Source organism: Mauremys mutica, chromosome 6, assembly GCF_020497125.1.
Source record: "Mauremys mutica isolate MM-2020 ecotype Southern chromosome 6, ASM2049712v1, whole genome shotgun sequence".
Lineage (NCBI taxonomy): Eukaryota > Metazoa > Chordata > Testudines > Geoemydidae > Mauremys > Mauremys mutica.
Window position 1 is genome coordinate 23865216 of NC_059077.1, and position 19902 is coordinate 23885117.

Genomic DNA, 19902 nt, shown 5'->3' on the forward strand with positions numbered 1-19902 from the left:
CCCCAAACAACCAAGCCCCAAATAATGATTTTTTTAATTATAGCCATAAAAGCACTGAAGCATTTTAAAGGCAAGAATATCCCTACTAACAAGAGCAAAGTCGGTGACGAAGGAAAAGAGAAACAGTGTTTTGAACATCAAGCAAAGGGGAATCGCCAGTTTCTGAAAACATGGCTAACGAAATACCCATGGTTAAAGTATGATGATAAAAGAGGAATCATGTTCTGTGCCCTGTGTCGCAAGCATAATGTGAACTTGGGGGAAAACATACATAATTTTTGTTCTGGGACTGACATCTTTAAGCTTGAATTTATAAATGTACACCACAGCAGTGAAGCTCATGCCTGGGCTAGTTGCATGGAAGTTGCCAGCAGTGCTACAGGAGACCAAGCTTCTACTGAGCAGATGTTAAAGAGCATGAACAAAGTAACTTTAGGACGAATAGAAAATATTTTTAGAACATGCCATGCTATAGCCAAGTGTGGACGTCCTTTCACAGACCTTGACTGGATGTGCAAACTGGATGACATGAAAGGTGTGGACATTGGTTCTATGTTTAGAAATGACAAGTCAGCAAGAACATTTATACATTATATAGCTGAAGTAGAACGTAGGGCCTTGAAAGAGAAACTCGAAAAATGTAAGTTCTTCTCCCTTATTAGTGATGGAGTGGCAGACAATGCAATCAAAGAAGGTGCAGTTGTATATATACGCTTTGCCTCTGAAGGAAAAGTCCACTGCCAGATTGTTGGGGTTCAATCAGTTGACAAGCCTGATGCTTCAACTATAAAAAATGCCATTGTGAAAACTTTGCAAATAAATCTTCAGGTCAATCTGTCAAGTCAAGACTGGTCAAGAAAATTGGTTGGGTTTGGGAGTGATGGTGCAGATGTCATGGTAGGAGAAAACAATGGGGTAGCTAAGCTGCTGAAGGAAATTCAGCCTTGTGTGCAATCTGTGCATTGTTTTGCTCATCGACTTGAACTGGCTTATAAGGGAGCACTGAAAAGCATTCAGCTATACACCACTCTAAGTGGTCTCTTGCAAAATATGTATTACTTTTATCATAACTCACCTCTAAATAAGAGCAATCTCAAATCCACATATGAAACCCTTAAGCTACGTCCAGCGATTCCCTCTCGAATTGGAGGCACTCGATGGCTTTCTCGCCTACAGACAGCTCTCCAGATCCTACTTAAGGGTTACCCTGCAATTCTCCTGCATATGAATAAGGTAAGCGCTTTAAAAATTGTATGTAACTTGACCAAAAAAAAACAAAAAACAAGCTCATGGCTACTTGTTTGTCACCATTTTCATTGACATGTATTATTTTTCTCGTTGAGTTCCAGGTGCAAGGAGACCCAAGTGCCTCAAATCACCAAAAAGCCAAATGCCTTCTAAAGCTTCTTCTGAAAATGGAGGTTGTCAAGTTCTCTCACTTCTTGCTGGATATCATTAATGTTCTCAACATTCTATCCCGTGTTACTCAGGATCGTAACTCTTCCATTGCAGATATATTTGCAACCATGCAGTCGACACTGGAAACACTCCAAATGTATAAAACAAGGTGAGTGTTTAATCATTACACCAGATGTTTTGCCTCAAAGTGTAAGAAAAGATAATTTTTTTTTGTATTCTACATTTTTTCAGATCTGGTCCAAAGGAGCGCCTAGTTGATGCAGTTACACACTTTCATGGTCACCAGCTTGTAGGAAATGAAAATATCTTACCAGTACGAACCAAAGTATTAAGTAATCTGGTGAGGAGGCTACATGATTGCTTTTGTGATGCCAGCCAAGATGTTTTGAGAGCTACCACCATTGGAAGTTTTAAACTTTGGCCAGACAAGATCAAACAAGGTCTGGAAAACTATGCACTGGCTATCTGAATAAATCTGAATTATTTATTTAATTTTTCTTTAAGTTATGCAGATGTTTTCTTTCACCTTTGGTACAGAATTTGGTGAAAGGGAGGTCTCCATCCTAACTAAGCATTATGAACCAATACTGGAAGGTGCCAATGTAAAAGTTGATGAGGTTGACACTGAATGGAGCATGCTGAAATTAGAGCTATATGACAGGTAATAAAGATACTGAAATTGTGCAAGTTCATCAAACTAAAAATGTTTGAAGCCAATGTGTTTAAAGAGTATGTAAAATCTACATGGCCATTTTTTAAATTTATTTTTTGCTATTCTTTTTAGATTTCAGAACATTCGGAGTTTGACATGGGATTCAGTGAACTCAGATTACTCTCACAAGTATCCTAACATCCTGATGCTGGTAGATTTGATCCTAACACTTCCTGCAAGTTCAGCTGAGGCAGAGCGTGGCTTCAGTCAAATGAAGCTTACCATGATGCAACTGCACTCTAAAGGAATGTCTGAAAGTGTGACTGATCTCATGATAATTCAGCTGAATTCCCCAGACATCAAAAAGTTTGACCCAGAGAAGGCTATTCATTTGTGGAATAGTGCTTAGCAAAGACATAGAAGACTACAGACTGCCTATATGATAACTAATGGAAGATCAGATTGCTCCTCAGACTCTGATTTTGATAGTCATTATGGGAGTGATTAGAGTTGTTCAAAATACCAAGTTTTCATTTTTGTATCTTGCATGGAGATTTTTGTAACATTCCTTGAAAATTTAGCCAAAGCAAAAATTACACTAAGTTCACAAAAATTTAGCATTGCCAAGATGGCAACTTGATTTAAACAAGTGTCTTGAAATAGTTGTTTAAGAAAGATCATTGGTAAAGCCCTTACGTTTTTTTTGAACAATCAAATGAGAAATATACCTCTACCCCGATATAACGCTGTCCTCGGGAGCCAAAAAATCTTACCGCGTTATAGGTGAAACCTCATTATATCGAACTTGCTTTGATCCACTGGAGTGCGCAGCCCCGCCCCCCCCCACCCCGGAGCACTGCTTTACTGCGTTATATCCGAATTCGTGTTATATCAGGTCTCATTATATTGGGGTAGAGGTGTACTAACTAACCATTCCTGTCAAATGATGCTTTCCCCCTGTATCCTGTGAATCTGGGCCACACCCCATCCAAAAATTGTCTTTCAGTTTATTAGAAGTGGTATAGAATCATAAAAAAATGTAGGGCTGGAAGGTACCTTGAGAGGTCATCAATTCCAGCCCCTGCGCTGAGGCAGGATTAAGTAAACCTAAGCCATCCTTGACAGATATTTGTTTAACCTGTTTTTTAAAAACTTCCAAATGACAGGGATTCTAGAACTTTCCTGAGAGCCTATTCCAGATCTTAACTACCCTTATAGTTAGAAAGTTTCCTAATAGCTAACCTACATCTCCCTTGCTGCAGATTAAGCCCATTACTTCTTGTCCTACCTCCAGTGGACATAGAGAACATTGGAACACAGTCCTCTTTATAACAGCCCTTAACATATTTGAAGACTGTTATCAGGTCACCCCTCTGTTTTCTTTTCTCATGTCTAAACATGCCCAGTTTTTTTAACCTTTCCTCACAGGTCACATTTTCTAAACCATTTTTGTTGCTCTTCCTTGGATTCTGTCCACATCTTTCCTAACTGGATTGATAATTATTTCTTCTGTTCTATCTTGGCTGACAACTACTGTGATCTCATTTAGGTTTAACGTTTGTCAAACCCTGCAAAATACTTTTCTAAAGAGCTGTAATGATGCGGCCGCTGGCGAGACATAACTGAGAATATCAATTCAGGACAAATTGCTTAGAGCAGGGCAGTTACAGCCCAAGGCTGGGTTTTCTTTATTATTAAGGCACACCAAACATGCCAGAGAGGACTTCGGTTTTACCTCACTGGCTAGCCATATGTCACATAAGCAATTCCCTTAGACACGCCAGTTTCCCAGTATCACCACCAGCACCACTCCTTATAGGGATGACTGGTTATGAAAACCAATACCCCAGTAAAAGAAAAAGGGTTCTCCCAATCCCAAAGGACCAAGTTCCAGACCCAGGTCAATATAAAAATCAGATCTTACCCACAAATCACGCTATTACCTGTCCTTTAGAATCTAAAAACTAAAGGTTTATTTATAAAAAGAAAGAAATATAGATGAGAACTAAAATTGGTTAAATTGAATCAATTACATACAACAATGGCAAAGTTCTTGGTTCAGGCTTGTAGCAGTGATGGAATAAACTGCAGCCACAAATCAAGTCTCTGGAGGAAATCCACAGCTTGGATGGGTCATTCAGTCCTTTGTTCAGAGCTTCAGTGTAGCAAAGTTCCTCCAGGGGTAAGAAGCAGGATTGAAGACAAAATGGAGGGGTTTCCAGGGCCTTTTATATTCTTTCTCTTGTGGGCAGAAGCCCCTTTGTTCTTCTGTGCAAAGTCACAGTAAACAAGATGGAGTTTGTAGTCACATGGGCAAATCACATGTCCATGCATGACTCCGTTTTTTGCAAGCCGACGCCATTGTGTGTGTTAGTTTGAACGTTCCCAGGAAAACTCAGATGCAGATTGGCATCTCCCAAAGTCCATTGTCATAGAATCATAGAATATCAGGGTTGGAAGGAACCTCCTGCTAGGAGGACATCTAGTCCAACCTCCTGCTCAAAGCAGGATCAATCCCCAACTAAATCATCCAAGCCAGGGCTTTGTCAAGCCTGACCTTAAAAACCTCTAAGGAAGGAGATTCCACCACTTCCCTAGGTAACCCATTCGAGTGCTTCATCACCCTCCTAGTGAAAAAGTTTTTCCTAATATCCAACCTAAACCTCCCCCACTGCAACTTGAGACCATTACTCCTTGTTCTGTCATCTGCCACCACTGAGAACAGTCTAGATCCATCCTCTTTGGAACCCCCTTTCAGGTAGTTGAAAGCAGCTATCAAATCCCCCCTCATTCTTCTCTTCTGCAGACTAAACAATCCCAGTTCCCTCAGCCTCTCCTCATAAATCATGTGCTCCAGCCCCCTAATCATTTTTGTTGCCCTCCACTGGACTCTTTCCAATTTCTCCACATCCTTCTTGTAGTGTGGGGCTCAAAACTAGACACAGTACTCCAGATGAGGCCTCACCACATTTATTATTCTTTCTATACATCGGGATGGTTTGTTCCTGCAACCTCAATAAGGATTTTTTTTAAAAATACAGCCAGCTCTCCTGGACTCCTTTCCCCCTCATGTTATTCTCCCAGGGGATCCTGCCCATCAGTTCCCTGAGGGAGTCAAAGTCTGCTTTGCTGAAGTTCAGGGTACATATTCTGCTGCTCTCCTTTCTTCCCTGTGTCAGGATCCTGAACTCGACCATCTCATGGTCACTGCCTCCCAGGTTCCCATCCACTTTTGCTTCCCCTACTAAGTCTTCCCTGTTTGTGAGCAGCAGGTCAAGAAGAGCTCTGCCCCTAGTTGGTTCCTCCTGCACTTGGACCAGGAAATTATCCCCTACACTTTCCAAAAACTTCCTGGATTGTCTGTGCACCGCTGTATTGCTCTCCCAGCAGATATCGGGGTGATTGAAGTCCCACATGAGAACCAAGGCCTGTGATCTAGTAACTTCTGTTAGTTGCCAGAAGAAAGCCTCGTCCACCTCATCCCCCTGGTTTGGTGGTCTATAGCAGACTACCACTACAACATCACCCTTGTTGCTCACACTTCTAAACTTAATCCAGCGACTCTCAGGTTTTTCTGCAGTTTCATATTGGAGCTCTGAGCAGTCATACTGCTCTCTTACATACAATGCAACTCCTCCACCTTTTCTGCTCTGCCTGTCCTTCCTGAACAGTTTATATCCATCCATGACAGTACTCCAGTCATGTGAGTTATCCTACCAGGTCTCTGTTATTCCAGAGACCTGTAATCAGTTAAGCGTTTCTTGATTGGGCACTTACTGAGAATAGTCCTTTCTTAAGAAGCTGACCAAATGCTTCACTGAGGCTTCTTAGAATCAAACACATTGAGATACAAGTACATAGCCAATATTTATAACTTCAAATACAAAAATGATACACACATACAGACATCATAATCAGCAAATCATAACCTTGTCATAGACACCTCATTCGACAACCTTTGTACAATATTTGATGCAACTATAGGACCTTAGTTGCAAGAATAATATATACGGTCACAATTCATGTTAAAAACGTCACAAGAGCCAAATTGGAGCCATTTATACCTATCTGATTGTTGATTGCCTCTGTCAGATGGACACTCAAAGAAGTCACAGAATTCATTCCTTTAGAACTTTCTGCTAAAAGTTCAGTTCCAGTCAAGGGGAAAGACAACCAATATCAGAAACAGCTTCCAGAAAATTGAGTTTCTACTCTCATCCAATTTGTATTAGAAGAAAAATGGAGTGAGATTACTTATGATATTCATGGTCATCAAAACTTTCCTGGGGACTAAGACCCAGATAGGTCTTAAGAAAGTGAAACAACTTTGTGGTAAAAGAGAATTTCAAGATGTCACTCACTTCTAAATCAAGAAGATCAGCAGTGTACTCTGGATATAAGGTACTTCAAATGCAAAACTGCAGAAGGTATCTCAGATGTATATGTGTAGTATACACACAAAATACTTTAGATCTAAGCAGTTATCAGATTCAATAATATAATAAACACAATTGTGTAATAGATATACAGCCTTTGAATGCATGTTTACTCTAATGGATGATGGGCTGATCAAGTACAGCTCATTAATAGGGGGTCAGAACAAGAGGTCAGCAATCATGCACCAGAAGATGGTAGAATACCTTTATAAAATATACATCTTTTCTAAGATATGATTTTCAAACAACCACATCGTTCAATTGGCTAAGCATTACTAATCCTATTATTAAGGAACACAACATGGAATGGTATGTGTTGTGCTAGGTGCATTATTTGGTACATAGTGTTGCCAGTTCTCACAATTTTATCATGAGTTTCATGACATTTGGTGTGTTTCTTAAGCACCAGCTCCTGGAGTTGTTAGATTCTCAGTGTTAATTTAATTTTTATTTTAAAGGAAGTTTCAAGCCCTCCTGGTTGTGAAGGAAAGCCTGAAAATCTGACTGCAAAAGGCTCAAGCACCTGAAAACAAACCAACCCCCCCAAACCTGAAGTTTACAGTTTTTTTAATCTCCTTATTTTTAAGTCAATCTCATGATTTTGGTGGGGGGGGGCAGCTGGGTCATGATTTTTTAATGCTGGGGATTAGCAATACTGGGTACATTTCTTTAGGTGGATTGCTGCAGAATACTAAAGAAATGGTGCTGTCCCAACATGAAGCATACTCAGAAATGGTTATAAGGTGATTCTGTGCAAATATTATCTCAAAATTAAATGAAGAAAAATAATTAAATCCTTTTTGTTTTTTAAAATATAATCTTACACTCAGAAGTAGTTTCATCATTCACCGAGTAAACAAGGCAATACATTAAAATTGGAAAAAGCTATCTGAAAAACGTAAACTATGTTTTAAAATCTTTTTTTGAATCTTATTTTCCTGCTCTTGACATTAGCCTCTCCCTGTCTCCCTGCTGATCTCTCTCCTAATGACACCGTTTGGGGGGTGAGGAAATAGGCCATGCTACATGTGGAGATACTGAAAGACGTTGGGTACGTCCATACTACCCGCCAGGTCGGCGGGTAGCAATCGACTTCTCGGAGTTCGATATATCGCGTCTCATCTAGACGCGATATATCGAATTCCGAACGCGCTCCTGTCGACTCCGGAACTCCACCACTGCGAACGGCGGTGGCGGAGTCGACGAGGGAGCCGTGGACTTTGATCCCGCGCCGTGAGGACGGGTAAGTAGTTCGAACTAAGGTAGCTCGACTTCAGCTATGCTATTCGCGTAGCTGAAGTTGCGTACCTTAGTTCAACCTCCCCCCCAGTGTAGACCAGGCCTTAGGCTGGCTTGGAGAGTCAGTTCTGAAATCATCAGAAGAGATGGGGCTTTAGCCTATGTGAACAATGTGATTACATAGCCCTGCTTACATAGGGACCACATGCACCCACATCTCAGCAGCCAGTCATAGTGCTATTAATCGTGATTAATGTTCTCTACTCTGATTCCCTTTTCATCCCAGTTTGTATCTCCAATACTTCTTGACTCAATTTCTTGAATTTCCTTGTCTCACAATCACATTCTAGTACTATTCATGAAGGGGTGTTACATAACTCCATGTAGCTTTACAAAAGGTGAAACTAGGGGTTAGCTACATCTTGGGACGTTGTTGCAGATAGGCAAGAGGCAATTAGGTTTTTAGGAACGTGGAGCCAATTAGGGTCCTGTACATCTTACTTCACAGAGACCCTGTGAGGAGGAGATATGGGAGAGATAAGTAAACTAAGCCATGATGTGATGTAAGGAAAAACAGACAGCAGATGTCCAGAGCAGGAGTGACTACAGCCAAAAGAGGGAAATGGCATAAATGAAGGTTAGGAAAAAGTTGATAATGGGTTATTTAAAATTACTTAAAACAATCCAGATCATGGCCATGCTGGAAGAGAAAAGAAAAACCAACAACCTGAAAATAAGAATTCTGATATTCCAAATGTTCATGATAAATCACTGGGAAGTTCTAGATTTTAATTGATTAAAATATATAAAAATATACTATATTATCTTAGTCTGGTCTGCCTACTACTTTTCTAAGGGACTTTGCTTCCCTGTCCCCTGCACCCACCCACAAACCAGTAACAGTAAATCTGGGGTAGAGTACCTGGTTTTTAGATTTATTAAGAACATGCTGCATATGAAGCTTCCCATTAAGGAGCACTTCATGCCACAGATAATGGTGTAGGTCTTACCAAACTTATAAAGCTTCCTTTTGATCATGTGACTCTTGTAACCTTGAGTTTTTCCATCAAAGTTTATTTTTTTGGTGGGTAATAACTTCAAATTATGAAATCCACAAACTGGGGTTCTATGTATGTTAGCAAATGGTCCACCAAATGCTAATTTTATAAGGTGTTTTTCCTCATAATATATATCCAAATTTATTCCAGAGGTGATATCAGAGCACCTTTGTCTGTTATCCTGCAAATATTTCTTCTCTGTTCCCCGGTCTATTGGAATCACCTTTGGTGTTGAAATTCATGATGGGCCATTTAGGGGTTCAAGTTCTGGATTTCCTCTCTTACCTTGGCCTCTGCCAACAGACTTCATACTTGCCACAGCCTATTTCTTCCTTACCAAGACACACATGCACGCATGCACACATATGCGTGCGCGACTTCCTACTGGCCCCAGGCTACCTCTGTGCATTAGAACTTATGTAGTGCATTGCTCACCTGTTTTCAAGATTAAAGCCCAGCACACAGGCTGTCAGACGTGCTGATTCCCATGATCAGGTAGATACTGAAAACTGTCAGGGCAGCTGGGCAGTATGCTGTGGTTGAAGCAGGAGCTGGCACAGGCTGGAGCAAGAGCAGGCACAGGCTTTGGCTGGAGCAGGAGTAATCTGTCAGAACTACCAGGGAGATGGGAGTATCCCCAACAAGGTAGTAATGTTGAGCAAACTGGAGTGGTTGCTTTCACTAGGAGCCAATATATCTACTTGGGGGTCACCTGGTTAGACCCTTGCTTGTGGATTGGCTGAACCCTCAGGACTTGCAGGGACTTACCTCCAATGACCTATCAGGTTCAGAACACTCAGATTCAGGGATGACTCATCAGGCTCAGAGATGACTCATCCTCTGACTCTGAACACTCATTACAGTTCACCCCCCTAACACCCGAAAAGGTTTATCTGGGTGTGACTGATGGAATTCTCTAAGTAGGGCAGGTGTATGTACATTGACAGCCAGCCTCCACAAATGATCAGCTGGATCATAACCCTCCCAATCAACAAGGTACATAAGCTTCCGCAGAGAACTCTGGAGTCCAAGATCTGCTTAAACAAATACTCCTCGTGTCCCTGGACCATGATAGATGCTGGTGGAGGCTGAACTGATCTGGAAAAGGAGTTATTGAGACGTGGAATACTGGATGCATTTTCATCATCCTGGGCAGTTAGAGTTTGAAGGCTACAGAGACTGATCTGTTGGATGGGCCAACATATCGGTAATCCAGCTTTCATGAAGGTCAGGTAGAGACAAAGTCACCCTGGAGAGCCATACTTTATCTCCAGCTGTGTTGTAACGGGTTCCCTGCCAATGGAGAGTGGCGTACCATTTGAAATCCTGTTTGGTCGGTTTTAGGTGGGCTTTCAACTCTTCCTGGATGCAGTGCAGGTGTTCCACTAGTTTGGAGGCTGTGGGTACATGGGAGACTTGTGGCATAGACAGATGGAAGTGGGAGTGGAAACCATAACTGATATAAAAAGGACTCTGGTGGGTTAATCTCTGACCAGAAATGTTATACACAAATTTGGCAAAAGGGAGGAGTCAAACCCAGTCATTCTGATGGTAATTGATTAAGCAGTGGAGGTATAGGTCAAGAATTTGGTTTTTGTGTTCCATCTGTCCATACGTCTAGCAGTGATAAGCTGAGGAGACCAATAGATCCACATCCAGGAGCTTGAACAACTCTAGCTGGAAATGTGAAATGAACTGTGATCTTCAATCAGATGTAATGTTGGACAATAAACCATGGCGTTTGAAGACATGGTTGAAAAGCAGTCATTCTGTTACTTCCACTGTGGGAATTTGAAGGCACAGCATGAAATGAAACATTTTTGTAAATAGATTGACAATGACTAGCACAGTTATGTGGCACTGGGCATTTGGAAGTTCAATGATAAAGTCCTTGTAGATGGATGCCAAAGGTTGAGACAGAGTTCACAGTGGAGTCAAAGTGTCCAGAGGATTGGCAATGGAAGTCTTCATTCAAGTGCATATATCACAGAAGTTGATGTACAATTCAATAAACAAATGCAGCTTTGACAACCAAAATTTTGAGACACCAACCTCAACATTTTCCAGTGACTGAACACAAATCATGACATAGCCAGAATATTGCTAGAAGTGGTTGACCATGAGCGATATAAATCTGGTCTTTAACCAAGAGAATCTTGTTCTTGACCAAGAATTTTGAGTCAGGAGCTAGGTCCATTTCAGTCAACATAAGTTTAGCTGCAAGTGGATCAAGGGGTAGGAGGGACTTCACGAGAGATGGCAAGGGGTGTTGTTCACTGCCACATGGGCAAAATGGCATGGTTTCAAGACTGTGTCCCATTTCCTTTGTCTTTTGTGCTTACTCTTACAAGACAACCATTCTTGGCACCTGAGGGATAAGTCAGGATGAAGTCAAACCTGAAAAAAGGGACCAATGAATCTGGTATTGATTGAGAGCTCTTGCAGTTCACAAGTATCCACGTATGCCTGGACTGGGAAACATTCACCTTCCAGGTGATGGCACCATTCTTCAACAGCAGCCTCGATGGCCAGCAGTTCTTTGTCACAGATTTCATGGTTTTGCTCCATGTGCATCAGTTTCCAGGATTAAAATGCACAAGGATGAAGCATACCCTGGGGCCCATGTCGCTGTGACCATACTACTGTAGTCACATCTGCTTCAACAACAAAGGGTTTTGCTGGGTCCAGATGTACCAAGGTGGGTGCTGATGTTATTGATCAAAGGTGGCCTGGGCTTCTTGTGTACTAGCAAATATAGTATTCTTCCAGAGCAGCCAAGTAATCAGGGTCACCACCTTTGAAAACCCCTGGATGAATCACCAATAAAAATTGGCAAATCCCAGGAAATACTGGACATCACAGACATTTCTTGGGCTACCCAATCCATGATTGTGGATACTCCTGAGGTCCATACCTGTCTTGCTGAGGAAAATGACATAGTTAAGAAGTTCACAGAAAGGTGGGTGTAACGTCTCAGGTATCCTGCACAGGCCATTTGCTTGTAGAAACTCAAGTACCAGGCAGACATGTTGGTTGTGTGGGGCTTGATTTTCTGAGAAGATGAGGATGTCATTGTCATGGATCCACAGGGTCTAGTGTATAGTCAGCCGGTTACCAGTCCCTTGGGAAGTGATCCCAGTAGGGATCGGGCGCCAAGTACCAACATGGTTCCACAGGGACAGGCCAGGGTCTTCAAGACTCCAAGACTGTGCCTTCCATCACCAGCGAACCGTGTCTCTCTCCATGGCTCCCTACAGTGGATCCTGTCAAGGCAGACTCCTACAGGAGCCTTATCTTGTACCCCTTCAGAGATCAATACCCTTAGTATTTACAGCAACAGCAAGCAGCCTTTTCAAAAGAAGATAAGTTTTAGTCACTCGTTATACAGAAACTGAATAGTCTTTGGGATAGCACAGAGAGGCAAAAGTTAAGCCATAGTCCATTCTGACCGAGCCAGTGTAAATGCCAGCCAAGCTGTGATGGTTTCCATCTGTGTCCCTGATTTTCTATTCCAGTTCCAGGTGAGAGCAGCAAGCCTCTTCTAGAAGCCAAACCTTTATCCCCGATGGTCATCTCTCAGTCCTTTCTTCTCCAGGCATGGCCTTGCTGAGTTTCCAACTGCACCTGAACTTCCCACTGTTGAGTATAGATTGTTCAGTCTTTGGGGCTTCCATTGTACTGCTGGATCCTCTGTTGATCTGGGTTGGTTTCAGCCAGTTCCTTAACAACCCATTCATTTCACCCAGACAACAAGGTGACACACACACCTCATATCTTCTGCATTGTTCTAGGAGGAGTGTTAACCCTTTCCCCCCCTGGGTGCCAATGAAAAGTACAGGAAGAAACTGAGGCACACATAGGACTTATAGAAATATTACCAAAAAAATCCCACTTCCTCACAGTCATCCAGGTAGATCACCATGAACTGGTCTAGATTAGAACATCTCTGAAAATGTCATTGACAATGTTTGGAAATATGGCTGAGGTGAGAAACTCAGTTTGATTTGTCACCCTTCCAAATTCAGACTAGATTGTAAGCACTGCGAAGATCAAGCCTGGTAAATAACTTGTCAGAACCTACCCTTTCCAACAACCTGTTGAACAAAGGAAAGGGATACTTGTTTTTAATAGTGATTTTGTTCAACACATGATAGCCTATGCAAAGATGCAAGGAGCCACCCTTTTTTTTAACAAACAGAATCAGAGCTCCAGCAGGAGACATGGACAGACAAATTAAATTCTGTGCAAGATTCTTGACAACATATTCTTATAAGGCCCTGAGTTCTGGTTCCAATAGGAAATAAATCCATCCAAATGGAATTCTGGCCCCTGGCTGGAGGTTGATGGGGTAGTCATAGGGTCTGTGTCAGTTGTCAGCAGCAGTAGCTTGACTCAAATCATTTCTTGCATCTTCCAAGAGATGTCAGGACCATGGTTCAGGGAATGCTGAACATGGTCAAGAAGTGTGGTGAATTGATTAAATTAAACTGCAAAGTTTCCTGATGGTCTTGGATTTCAACCTGGAGGGGCGCAGTTTCATGTGTGACTGGACTTGAGGATGGCATGCTACTGTCAGTCAATTCCATTAGGTCTGGAGTGAGGTTTTTCTGCACTGCAAGTTGGTTAGCTTTAGCGAACTCCACGTCCATAAAATTACTAGACATCAGAATCCACAAGCTCGGAGTTGGATGCAGTTCACCTAAAGTATAGTTGGGATGCAGAGGCAAAGCAAGACCAGCAGGTATGGAAGGTAACAATTTGTGGCTGCCAAGATACATGTTAGAAAGACAAGATGGGTGAGGTAATATCTTTTATTGGACCAACTTCTGTTGGTGAGAGAGACGAGCTTCTGAGCTTACACAGAGCTTTTCTTCAGGTAAGCGTGAAAGCTGATCTATCTCACCAATAGCAGTTGGTCCAATAAAAGATATCACCTCACCCACCTTGTCTCTCTAATATCATGGGACCAACAAAGCTACAACAACAGTGCATATGAGATACATGATGGCAGAAGAGGGGTACATGTGAAGGACTTGACTCCATGGTTATGTCCAGCTGCAAACCCTCTAATGGGGCTGGACACAGTCATTTCCCAGGTTTCCCAGGGATATGATCTGGATTTAAAGGGACATTCAGTAGTGAAATGGCCTTGTACACCACAGTGTATACAAAGTCTGTTCTGCCACCAATACTCCTTTTCCTGATCTGTGAAGTACCTTTGCCTCATTCTCATCTGCATAGGCTCTGGTCCTGGAACAGCCTCTGAGGATGGCCAGAATGGAGCAGAGATAAACTGGGCATGTGGGTGTGTCCTCTTCTTGGCATTGCTTGGACAAATGGCTGGCAGTCCAGATATACAATTCAATATATGAATTTAGAATGAGGCAGAAGTGGTAGATCTGGGCTGCCTGGTTCCACCCTATATCAGCAACCATATGCCAAAAGTAAGCAGCATGTGCCAGTATGGCCAATGGCCTTGTCGGAGAAACTTCAGCAGTTTCAGCGGCTTTAGTAGTACAAGTGCAATTCACATAGTCAAATGTCAACAAAAAGGTGTGGATGAACTCATTGAAATTAGTAAGGATCAGGCTAACCTATTCCAGAAGTGGCAAGCACCAGTTAAGGGCTTCATCGGTCAATAAATTGATGATAAGCCCACCTTTGTCTGGTCATCAGGATACGTTATGGGACACATCAAGAACAAAAGGCAGCATTGGTTAACAAAATCGCAAAATGTCTGGCAGTTCCCTTCAAACCTTTCCAGAAGTGGGCCTTTCCAGAGGGACCATAGCCAGCACTACTAGAGCTGCTGGGATTTGTGAGCAGACAAAGGCATTCTACAGTTGCAGCTGGGCAAGTTGATCCTGAAGGCTCTGGACTAACTTCATCATCTCAGTGCTGAACATCCCAGAGGGTTTCCATCTCAGGCACTGGAGCCACACATGTAAGGAGAAGTCTGCTCAAACTGTCAGGACAGCCAGCCAGCCATGGCTTGAGCAGGAGCAGATTCTCAGAATTACCAAACTGCTGGGATTATCCCTGAGAAGGTAGTGACGTTGAACAGACTGGAGTGGCTGCTTTCATTAGAAGCCTATATACCTGCATTGGGTCACCTATTAGGTTCTTGCTTGTGAATTGGCTGGACCCTTAGGACTCACAGTGAATTACCTTAAATGGGTTTATCAAGCTCAGAACAATCAGGGTCAGTTATGACTCAACAGGCTCAAGGTTGACTCATCAAGCTCAGAACACTCATCACAAAAAGCCCCGCAGTAGTGGGGAGTCACAGCCTGAAAGGAGGAAGGGGCATAGAGAGAGAATCAGTTCCTAAAACACACTAGTTATGCTATGTAGTAGTCAAACAGATTCTTAGTGCCCATTGCCACTGAAATTTTTCTTTATAAACTGCCTTCATAAAGAATTGCCTGCAGTGAATAAAGTCAGAACTAGAAAATCTATATAATTATGTGCGTGGTTTTTAAAACAAACAAACAAACACAAGAAGTCCAGGCTGTAGCTAAGGGTATGTCTACACTATGAAATTAGGTCGATTTAATAGAAGTCGATCTTTAGAAATCAATTTTATACAATAGATTGTGTACGTCCCCACTAAGCACATTAAGTCGGCGGAGTGCATCCTCAATACCTGCTAGCATTGACTCACAGAGCGGTGCACTGTGGGTAGCTATCCCACAGTTCCCTCAGTCTCCACTGCCCATTGGAATTCTGGGTTAAGCTCCCAATGCCCGATGTGGCAAAAACATTGTCGTGGGTGGTTTTGAGTACATGTCTTCAGTCTCCCTTCCCTCCCTCTGTGAAAGCAATGGCAGACAATCGTTTCGCACCTTTTTTCCTGGGTTACCCATGCAGGCGCCCTAGCATAGCAAGCATGGAGCCAGCTCAGCTCACTGCTGCTGTTGTGAGCATTGTAAACACCTTGCACATTATCCTGCAGTATGTGTAGAACTTGGCTAAGAGATGCCAGCACGAGGACGATTGTGAGGAGGACATGGACAAAGACGTTCCTGAAAGCACGGGCTGTGGCAATTGGGACATCATGGCAGCAGTGGGGCTGGTTTATACAGTGGAACACTGATTCTCGGCCCGGCAAACAAGCACAGACTGGTGGGACTGGATAGTGCTGCAGGTATGGAATGATTCACAGTGGCTGCGAAACTTTCGCATGTGTAAGGCCACTTTCCTTGAACTTTTTGAGTTGCTTTCCCCCGCCCTGAAGCACAGGAATACCAAGATGAGAGCTGCCCTGACAGTTGAGAAGTGAGTGGCAATAGCCCTGTGGAAGCTTGCAATGCCTGACTGCTACCGGTCAGTCCGGAATCAATTTGGAATGGGCAAATCTACTGTGGGAACTGCTGTGATCCAAGTAGCCAGTGCAATCACTGACGTTCAGTTATCAAAGGTAGTGACTCTGGGAAATGTGCAGGTCATAGTGGATGGCTTTGCTGCAATGAGGTTACCTAACTGTAGTGGGATGATATATGGAATTCATATCCCTATTTTGGCACTGGACCACCTTGCCAACCAGTATGTAAACCACAAGGGGTACTTCTCAATGGTGCTGTAAGCACTGGTGGATCACAATGGACATTTCACCAACATCAACGTGGGATGGCCAGGAAAGGTGCATGATGCTCACATCTTTAGGAACTCCGGGCTGTTCGAGCAGCTGCAAGAAGGGACTTACTTCCCAGACCAGAAAATTACCGTTGGGGATATTGAAATGCCAAAAATTATCCTTGGGGACCCAGCTTCCCCCTTGCTCCCATGGCTCATGAAGCCGTACACAGGCAGCCTGGACAGTAGTAAGGCGCAGTTCAACTATAGGCTGAGCAAGTGCAGAATGGTGGTAGAATGTGTCTTTGGACGTTTAAAAAGTGGGCGTTCATAAATTGCACTGGAAGAATCAGCCCCATGTGTACCGCTAACAATGCACAAGGTTAAAGGGGAGCTCAGCTGGAGGCCTAACTAGAGCAGGCACCATCCCTTTAAATGCTCCCCTCCCTTGCCTTCTCCTTGTAGGTGAGGAGGGCTCAGGGCAGCCTTTTTTTTTTTTATTTAGTTGGGGATTGGTCCTGCTTTGAGCAGGGGGTTGGACTAGATGACCTCCTGACATCCCTTCCAATCCTGATATTCTATGATTCTATGAAAAGCTTACTGGCGCGGTTTGCTGACTAGGTTAGATCTCAGCGCAGCCAGTATTCTCATTGTTATTGCTGCTTGCTGTGCTCTATAATATCTGTGAGAGTAAGGGGGAGATATTTATGGTGGGGTGGGACGTTGAGGCAAATCGCCTGGCAGCCGTTTTGAGCAGCCAGATACCAGGGCTATTAGAAGAGCACAGCTAGGCATGCTGCATACCAGAGAGGCTTTGAAAACCAGTTTCATGACTGGCCAGGCTACGGTGTGACAGTTGTGTGTGTTTCTGCTTGATGCCTTCACCCCTCCCCCCACCGCAGGGCTATTCTCCCTTTTAGCCAAGTGCAAACAGCCCAGCATGTTTTTACTGTTCCCTTACAAAAATTCCCCTATTTTAACCAGGTGACCATGAATGATATCACTCTCCTGAGGCTAATACAGAAAGATATAGACTGAATGTTGCTTGAATGCGACCAAACCCCAGGACCATTTGCTGCCATGCTTTGTGCTGCATTGATTCCAGACTACTTGCTTGGTGTGGTAAAGTGTCCTACCATGGAGGATGAAATAAGGCAGCCCTCCCCAGAAACCTTCTGCAAAGGCTTTCAGAGTACCTCCAGGAGAGCTTCATAGAGATGTCCCTGGAGGATTCCCACTCCATCCCCAGACACATTAACAGACTTTACCAGTAGCTGTACTAGCTGCAAATGCATCCCAATTCTTCAGGGCAAATCACACATTAAACACTATTGCTTTTAAACCCTGTACTGTAGTTACAAATGTGCACTCACCAGAGGTGCCTTCTCCAGCTTCAGGGTCGGGGATCCCGCCTTGGGAGGGTATTGGCTCCAGGGTGATGAAAAGGTCCTTGCTGCCGGGGAGAATGGATTCACCGCTTGCCTGCTGCGCATTCTCCTCCTCCTCTTCCTCATCCACAAAATCCTCCTTCTTGTTGCGTGAGACTCCCCCCTTGCTGGTGTCCACGGACAGTGGTGGGGCAGTGGTAGGGTCCCCCCCTAGAATGCCATGCAGCTGATCATAGAAGCAGCATGTATGGGACTCTGACCCAGAGCAACCATTTGCCTCCTTTGTCTTTTGGTAGGCTTGCCTGAGCTCCTTAACTTTCACATGGCACTGCTGTGTGTCCCTGTTGTAGCCTTTGTCCACCATGCCCTGTGCGATTTTGGCATATATATTAGCATTTCGTCTTTTTGATCGGAGTTTGGCCTGCACAGATTCTTCTCCCAATACACCAATCAGATCCAGTGTTTCTCTTTTGGTCCATGCTGGAGCTCGTTTGCGATTCTGGGGGGATTGCATGGTCACCTGTGCTGCTGAGCGCACCACGCTGACCAAACAAGAAATGAAGTTCAAAATTTCCCAGGGCTTTTCCTGTGTACCTGGGTAGTGCATCAGAGTTCACAGAATTCGCTCTGGACAGAATGCTGTCCAGAGCGGTCATATCAGTGCACTCTGGGATAGCTCCTGGAGGCCAATACCGTCGAAATGAGTCCGCACTACTCCAAATTCGACCCTCACCAGGGAGGAGTACAGAAGTCAATTTTAAGAGCCCTTAGGATCGACAGAACGGGTTTGGTTGTGTAGATGCATTCATTTTAAAATCGACCTAACGTGGCTAAATTCGACCTAACCCCGTAGTGTAGACCAGGGCTAAGAGAAATGTAAGGAAATAGCTATTTTTCTGATGGTGTTTGGTGAAGATGTCACTTAGAGGCCCTATGCAAATCCAGTCTTCTAGAAGCATGGCAGTAATACTAGCCAGACAAAGATCAGTTTTGCCTCTCAAAACTGAAGTCATATGAGGCTCACTCCATATTTTAAATTTTATTGCCTGAACAGTGATTGCACAATAAATCCTAATCTAGTTTGTGTCTCAAAATCCAACTTTAAACTGAGGGGCTCAATTCATCTGTCTTATTTACCTCAGCAACCACAGTCTTCCTTTTTTAAATGTGAAATTTTTGCATATAATCTCAATTTTCTATTTATTCAAATAAAAGTACCTACTTGTTTATCAAAGATAAATAGACATAGTAATTTTTTTCTTTTAATTTCATTAGAAAACTTCTTTGCATTAGATGTCTACAATTTTCAAAAATTGGGCTTTCATAAAGAATTTTTATTTTGAAATAAAGTTAAATTATTTAACTGTAGCTAGAATTTTCTGCAAATGTATTGTGGTCTCCTCTAAAGTTCCACTCTTTCATATCTACTTGCTTTCAAGAGTAAGCATCTGATGTTTTCTAATTAACCTAAACTGAAGAATGTAGGTCTTATCAATCAAAAAGAAAGCATTGGTAGCGATAGTGATATTCATATACAAGACTATGTTGGTGTGTGGCAGCTAGCATCTGTGATGGCCTCTCTACTTATTAACTGTCAATGTAATCTAGTCAAAGATGGATTAGTGATCATAGTACAGGCAAAGAGGTCAAACATGCAAAATAAATGCAATTTATCATATGGTTCTGAAGTTTATCAGGTGGCTATAAAATGGGTTATCAGGAGCATACATGTGGTGTATTTCACAACATGTGTATATTTTATATATAAAAATGTAAGAGTTGGAACAACAGAGGATACTCTTGTGAACTACACTGATAGTACAAGTAATTTTTCTGTAATCATAGAAAGTAAATACTCGAAATATAGTTTATTTTATACCAATATTCCCATTCAGAAATTGCAAATATGTCTTTTGCTATCCATTTGACACATTTTTATTTTTTCACTAGGTTTAATATCAAATAAAATATTTATTGACATTCTTCTTGACTTGATTACTTTGAACCTTGGAACAAACAGCCTTCCTGATGTATGGATGCGCCTCACAGTTTCAGATGTAAGTTTTAATTGATATTTTCATTTCTGTAGATCTCATCACTTGAACATTTTGCCAGTTTGGCTGGTGAATATGCAG

At 42.7% G+C, this 19902-nt stretch overlaps 1 protein-coding gene across 2 annotated transcripts in view; it reads left to right on the forward strand.

The window, feature by feature from the left end:
• Positions 1 to 19902, forward strand: part of LOC123372660 (sperm flagellar protein 2-like) — a 76149-nt gene that overhangs the window by 33272 nt on the left and 22975 nt on the right. The window contains exons 7-11 of one of the 2 annotated variants that reach the window (XM_045020937.1): positions 44 to 1233; positions 1344 to 1567; positions 1651 to 1859; positions 1957 to 2080; positions 2204 to 2731. In XM_045020937.1, the coding sequence (XP_044876872.1) occupies positions 44 to 1233; positions 1344 to 1567; positions 1651 to 1859; positions 1957 to 2080; positions 2204 to 2480 (2024 nt within the window). In that variant the 3' untranslated portion in view covers positions 2481 to 2731. Of the gene's footprint in view, positions 1 to 43; positions 1234 to 1343; positions 1568 to 1650; positions 1860 to 1956; positions 2081 to 2203; positions 2732 to 19717; positions 19825 to 19902 lie in introns of those variants that run through there. The other variant, XM_045020938.1, reaches the window with a different exon arrangement.